General features: G+C 48.1%; 1 protein-coding gene across 1 annotated transcript; it reads right to left on the reverse strand.

Moving 5' to 3' along the window:
- Nucleotides 1–4064: 4064 nt before the first annotated feature.
- LOC140214456 (piggyBac transposable element-derived protein 4-like) lies at nt 4065–6211 on the reverse strand. Its single transcript, XM_072285815.1, has one exon. The coding sequence runs from the start codon at nt 5978–5980 to the stop codon at nt 4211–4213; it is 1770 nt and encodes a 589-aa protein (XP_072141916.1). The 5' UTR covers nt 5981–6211; the 3' UTR covers nt 4065–4210.
- Nucleotides 6212–7011: the final 800 nt, after the last annotated feature.

A 7011-nucleotide genomic window follows, 5' to 3' on the forward strand; every position in this document is an offset into this window, starting at 1 on the left:
CACATGCATCTTTTGGTAGACGCGGATGAAGTTTTCTGCAAAACCACAAGATGTGCATGCAAATGGTGCTTTTTGCAGAACGCGCACGTGGATTTCTACCAAACGACGTGCTAAGCATGCCGATGCTGCTCTTTTTAGCACCCGCGCACGGATTTGTGCGAAAACGTGTTTTAAGCATGCACATGCATCTTTTGGTAGACGCGGATGAAGTTTTCTGCAAAACCACAAGATGTGCATGCAAATGGTGCTTTTGGCAGAACGCGCACGTGGATTTCTACCAAACGACGTGCTAAGCATGCCGATGCTGCTCTTTTTAGCACCCGCGCACGCATTTGTGCGAAAACGCGTTTTAAGCATGCACATGCATCTTTTGGTAGACGCGGATGAAGTTTTCTGCAAAACCACAAGATGTGCATGCAAATGGTGCTTTTGGCAGAACGCGCACGTGGATTTCTACCAAACGACGTGCTAAGCATGCCGATGCTGCTCTTTTTAGCACCCGCGCACGCATTTGTGCGAAAACGCGTTTTAAGCATGCACATGCATCTTTTGGTAGACGCGGATGAAGTTTTCTGCAAAACCACAAGATGTGCATGCAAATGGTGCTTTTGGCAGAACACGCACGTGGATTTCTACCAAACGACATGCTAAGCATGCCGATGCTGCTCTTTTTAGCACCCGCGCACGGATTTGTGCGAAAACGCGTTTTAAGCATGCACATGCATCTTTTGGTAGACGCGGATGAAGTTTTCTGCAAAACCACAAGATGTGCAAGCAAATGGTGATTTTGGCAGAACGCGCACGTGGATTTCTACCAAACGACGTGCTAAGCATGCCGATGCTGCTCTTTTTAGCACCCGCGCACGGATTTGTGCGAAAACGCGTTTTAAGCATGCACATGCATCTTTTGGTAGACGCGGATGAAGTTTTCTGCAAAACCACAAGATGTGCATGCAAATGGTGCTTTTGGCAGAACGCGCACGTGGATTTCTACCAAACGACGTGCTAAGCATGCCGATGCTGCTCTTTTTAGCACCCGCGCACGCATTTGTGCGAAAACGCGTTTTAAGCATGCACATGCATCTTTTGGTAGACGAGGATGAAGTTTTCTGCAAAACCACAAGATGTGCGTGCAAATGTTGCTTTTGGCAGAACGCGCACGTGGATTTCTACCAAACGACGTGCTAAGCATGCCGATGCTGCTCTTTTTAGCACCCGCGCACGGATTTGTGCGAAAACGCTTTTTAAGCATGCACATGCATCTTTTGGTAGACGCGGATGAAGTTTTCTGCAAAACCACAAGATGTGCATGCAAATGGTGCTTTTGGCAGAACGCGCACGTGGATTTCTACCAAACGACGTGCTAAGCATGCCGATGCTGCTCTTTTTAGCACCCGCGCACGGATTTGTGCGAAAACGCGTTTTAAGCATGCACATGCATCTTTTGGTAGACGCGGATGAAGTTTTCTGCAAAACCACAAGATGTGCATGCAAATGGTGCTTTTGGCAGAACGCGCACGTGGATTTCTACCAAACGACGTGCTAAGCATGCCGATGCTGCTCTTTTTAGCACCCGCGCACGGATTTGTGCGAAAACGCGTTTTAAGCATGCACATGCATCTTTTGGTAGACGCGGATGAAGTTTTCTGCAAAACCACAAAATGTGCATGCAAATGGTGCTTTTGGCAGAACGCGCACGTGGATTTCTACCAAACGACGTGCTAAGCATGCCGATGCTGCTCTTTTTAGCACCCGCGCACGCATTTGTGCGAAAACGCGTTTTAAGCATGCACATGCATCTTTTGGTAGACGCGGATGAAGTTTTCTGCAAAACCACAAGATGTGCATGCAAATGGTGCTTTTGGCAGAACGCGCACGTGGATTTCTACCAAACGACGTGCTAAGCATGCCGATGCTGCTCTTTTTAGCACCCGCGCACGGATTTGTGCGAAAACGCGTTTTAAGCATGCACATGCATCTTTTGGTAGACGCGGATGAAGTTTTCTGCAAAACCACAAGATGTGCATGCAAATGGTGCTTTTGGCAGAACGCGCACGTGGATTTCTACCAAACGACGTGCTAAGCATGCCGATGCTGCTCTTTTTAGCACCCGCGCACGCATTTGTGCGAAAACGCGTTTTAAGCATGCACATGCATCTTTTGGTAGACGCGGATGAAGTTTTCTGCAAAACCACAAGATGTGCGTGCAAATGGTGCTTTTGGCAGAACGCGCACGTGGATTTCTACCAAACGACGTGCTAAGCATGCCGATGCTGCTCTTTTTAGCACCCGCGCACGGATTTGTGCGAAAACGCGTTTTAAGCATGCACATGCATCTTTTGGTAGACGCGGATGAAGTTTTCTGCAAAACCACAAGATGTGCATGCAAATGGTGCTTTTGGCAGAACGCGCACGTGGATTTCTACCAAACGACGTGCTAAGCATGCCGATGCTGCTCTTTTTAGCACCCGCGCACGGATTTGTGCGAAAACGCGTTTTAAGCATGCACATGCATCTTTTGGTAGACGCGGATGAAGTTTTCTGCAAAACCACAAGATGAGCATGCAAATGGTGCTTTTGGCAGAACGCGCACGTGGATTTCTACCAAACGACGTGCTAAGCATGCCGATGCTGCTTTTTTAGCACCCGCGCACGGATTTGTGCGAAAACGCGTTTTAAGCATGCACATGCATCTTTTGGTAGACGCGGATGAAGTTTTCTGCAAAACCACAAGATGTGCATGCAAATGGTGCTTTTGGCAGAACGCGCACGTGGATTTCTACCAAACGACGTGCTAAGCATGCCGATGCTGCTCTTTTTAGCACCCGCGCACGCATTTGTGCGAAAACGCGTTTTAAGCATGCACATGCATCTTTTGGTAGACGCGGATGAAGTTTTCTGCAAAACCACAAGATGTGCATGCAAATGGTGCTTTTGGCACGACGCGCACGTGGATTTCTACCAAACGACGTGCTAAGCATGCCGATGCTGCTCTTTTTAGCACCCGCGCACGGATTTGTGCGAAAACGCGTTTTAAGCATGCACATGCATCTTTTGGTAGACGCGGATGAAGTTTTCTGCAAAACCACAAGATGTGCATGCAAATGGTGCTTTTGGCAGAACGCGCACGTGGATTTCTACCAAACGACGTGCTAAGCATGCCGATGCTGCTCTTTTTAGCACCCGCGCACGGATTTGTGCGAAAACGCGTTTTAAGCATGCACATGCATCTTTTGGTAGACGCGGATGAAGTTTTCTGCAAAACCACAAGATGTGCATGCAAATGGTGCTTTTGGCAGAACGCCCACGTGGATTTCTACCAAACGACGTGCTAAGCATGCCGATGCTGCTCTTTTTAGCACCCGCGCACGCATTTGTGCGAAAACGCGTTTTAAGCATGCACATGCATCTTTTGGTAGACGCGGATGAAGTTTTCTGCAAAACCACAAGATGTGCATGCAAATGGTGCTTTTGGCAGAACGCGCACGTGGATTTCTACCAAACGACGTGCTAAGCATGCCGATGCTGCTCTTTTTAGCACCCGCGCACGGATTTGTGCGAAAACGCGTTTTAAGCATGCATATGCATCTTTTGGTAGACGCGGATGAAGTTTTCTACAAAACCACAAGATGTGCATGCAAATGGTGCTTTTGGCAGAACGCGCACGTGGATTTCTACCAAACGACGTGCTAAGCATGCCGATGCTGCTCTTTTTAGCACCCGCGCACGCATTTGTGCGAAAACGCGTTTTAAGCATGCACATGCATCTTTTGGTAGACGCGGATGAAGTTTTCTGCAAAACCACAAGATGTGCATGCAAATGGTGCTTTTGGCAGAACGCGCACGTGGATTTCTACCAAACGACGTGCTAAGCATGCCGATGCTGCTCTTTTTAGCACCCGCGCACGCATTTGTGCGAAAACGCGTTTTAACCCCTTCACCGTTTTTTTATATCAACGAATTTCTCCACAAAACTGCTTATTTTTTTTATTCCTGATTTCGATTATTATTGCAATAAAAAGCATGTATTCGATCTTAAAAAAATATTTAAAGCAAACACGAAGTCAAAGTAGCATATTCAAGTTTATTGTTTCTCAGAAAAAAGAAAAGGAACTTTCTGCTGGTAATGAACAATAAAAATTAAAGAATGACCACAGCCACCGATTTCTGAACTCTTTCACTGAGTTGTGGTGACAAAAAGTTGATTGCTTCACCGAGGAAGCATTGGGACGGTGTGGTAAATCTCAAAACAAGGGATCACGCATAGCGGTTTGTTGCAGCTCTTGCACCAAAATCGTGTTTCCTTCCTAATTTTCCGGCCTTTGTCTCCTTGCTTTTTGCAGCAAATGAAGCATTTCCTGGTTGGAGTTGCCTTGTTTTCGGTTGGAGGGATGTAAGCTGGAAAGTGCCTCTCTTGAAGTCGTATGGGATCAAGTACGCCAGAAGGCCGGCCACGCTTTATCTTTCGCGCGGGGTCGAGGTACCTATTGAAGATTGCTTCAATAAGGGCGAGGCGGAAGTCGAGGTGGTTCATCTTCCCTCCTTCCTTTTGATACAAAACAAAGGAGTTAAATGTCAACTCATCAAGCAAGTGGCGAAAAATCTTCTTGTAATATATTTTCTGCCGTTTTCTGGGGACAGGGTAGTTCGCCAGCATCTGGTCTGACTTGTCGACACCGCCCATTGTGTGGTTGTAGTCCCGCACGATGCTTGGCTTTGTCACGTCCCTCCCTTTCGAGTCTTTGAACGTCTCCATGTTTGCGCTGTGCACAGTGCTCAGGACAGTCACTACTTTTTTGTCGCGCCATTGGAGGGCGACACACTTACCGCGCTGGTAAGCTTGGATCTCTCCCTTTTTCAGCTTCTGTGTGCGGAATTCGGGAGGCATGTCTTTTCTATTTGCTCTGACTGTGCCATAGACATCTGTGCGGTTCAGGAGGAGGAGGTCGACGAGCTCTGGTGACGTATAAAAATTATCTACGGTCAGGCAGTAGCCTTTGCCTAGCAAGGGCTCCAGAAGCTTCATCACCACTTTCGTTCCCATTGGAGACGTAGGGTCGACATTTGCTGGTGTGCCGAGGTTGGTGCCTTTTCCTGTGTAGATGATAACATCCCACACGTACCCCGATGACGCCTCACAAAGCATGAAAAATTTCAGGCCAAATCTGGCTCTCTTGAGGGGAATGTACTGTACCCAGCCAAGCCTTCCTTTGTAGAGCATAAGGCTTTCATCAATGGATATGTCTCGCTCCGGTACGTAGGCTGAGCGATAGTTCTTCAACAACCGAACCAGAAACGGCCATATCTTGTGCAGCTTCGGCTGCGGGTGACTGCTAAGGTCGCTGATACTGGAATTATCAGCAAAGTGCAGCATCCGCATCAGGAGCTGAAACCGGTTGCCACTCATCACCTCTCCGAAAATAGGTGTGAATAAGAGCTTGTTCCTGGACCAATACCAATCCTGTCGTGGCTTCTGCACAATTCCTTGCAACAGCAAGAGACCAAGAAACACCCACATCTCCTCCTCAGTCACCGGCACCCATTTTTTGACGCGGCTATGCTCACACGGACCGCAGCCCTTCACCTTCTCAGCAGCATTGCGGTTAGTTTCTTCGACCACCATTGAAATGAGTTCATCATCGAGGAAACGCTGAATATATTCAAGCAAGTCACCAGGCGAGCTTATAGTGAACGTCTTACCGGGAACTGCCAGAAAAGGAAACCGAGGAGGTCGTGTAGGAATGTTCGTGACGTCGATCTTCATCCACTGACGCGCGCTCGCATAGTTCGCTTCCGAGCAATCATCTTCTTCATCAGAAGAGCTGCTGAGTACAACATCATCACTGTCATCCTCGCTCCCTGAAACAATGTACACATCAGTGTCTGAATCACCATCGTCTGACGAAGATGACGACGAAGAAAAGCGCCGTTTCCGAGAAGACGGGCCAGCAATACACGTGTCGCCTCCACTGGATGCCATTTTAAAACCAAGGTTGCCCTACGAAAAAAAAAGTTTACGCGGTTGAAGAAAAAGAAATTAAGCGGTCAGTGCTGCCATCTGTCGAGTAAAAATGCAAGCTACGCCACAAACGTGCGCCGCTCGTCCGAAACGCTGGAGGGAAGAACGTATTCAGCGCGGACGAGCTACACTCGTCCAAAACGGTTTGGGGACGGCCTGGCAAGGACGAGCACAGCTCGTCCAAAACGGTTAAGGGGTCGTTTTAAGCATGCACATGCATCTTTTGGTAGACGCGGATGAAGTTTTCTGCAAAACCACAAGATGTGCATGCAAATGGTGCTTTTGGCAGAACGCGCACGTGGATTTCTACCAAACGACGTGCTAAGCATGCCGATGCTGCTCTTTTTAGCACCCGCGCACGGATTTGTGCGAAAACGCGTTTTAAGCATGCACATGCATCTTTTGGTAGACGCGGATGAAGTTTTCTGCAAAACCACAAGATGTGCATGCAAATGGTGCTTTTGGCAGAACGCGCACGTGGATTTCTACCAAACGACGTGCTAAGCATGCCGATGCTGCTCTTTTTAGCACCCGCGCACGGATTTGTGCGAAAACGCGTTTTAAGCATGCACATGCATCTTTTGGTAGACGCGGATGAAGTTTTCTGCAAAACCACAAGATGTGCATGCAAATGGTGCTTTTGGCAGAACGCGCACGTGGATTTCTACCAAACGACGTGCTAAGCATGCCGATGCTGCTCTTTTTAGCACCCGCGCACGCATTTGTGCGAAAACGCGTTTTAAGCATGCACATGCATCTTTTGGTAGACGCGGATGAAGTTTTCTGCAAAACCACAAGATGTGCATGCAAATGGTGCTTTTGGCAGAACGCGCACGTGGATTTCTACCAAACGACGTGCTAAGCATGCCGATGCTGCTCTTTTTAGCACCCGCGCACGGATTTGTGCGAAAACGCGTTTTAAGCATGCATATGCATCTTTTGGTAGACGCGGATGAAGTTTTCTACAAAACCACAAGATGTGCATGCAAATG

Source organism: Dermacentor andersoni, unplaced genomic scaffold, assembly GCF_023375885.2.
Source record: "Dermacentor andersoni unplaced genomic scaffold, qqDerAnde1_hic_scaffold ctg00000047.1, whole genome shotgun sequence".
Taxonomy (NCBI): domain Eukaryota; kingdom Metazoa; phylum Arthropoda; class Arachnida; order Ixodida; family Ixodidae; genus Dermacentor; species Dermacentor andersoni.

Bases quoted from the DNA above. Each gene is read 5' to 3' on its own strand.
- LOC140214456 (XM_072285815.1), bottom strand. From the start codon at position 5,980: ATGGCATCCAGTGGAGGCGACACGTGTATTGCTGGCCCGTCTTCTCGG.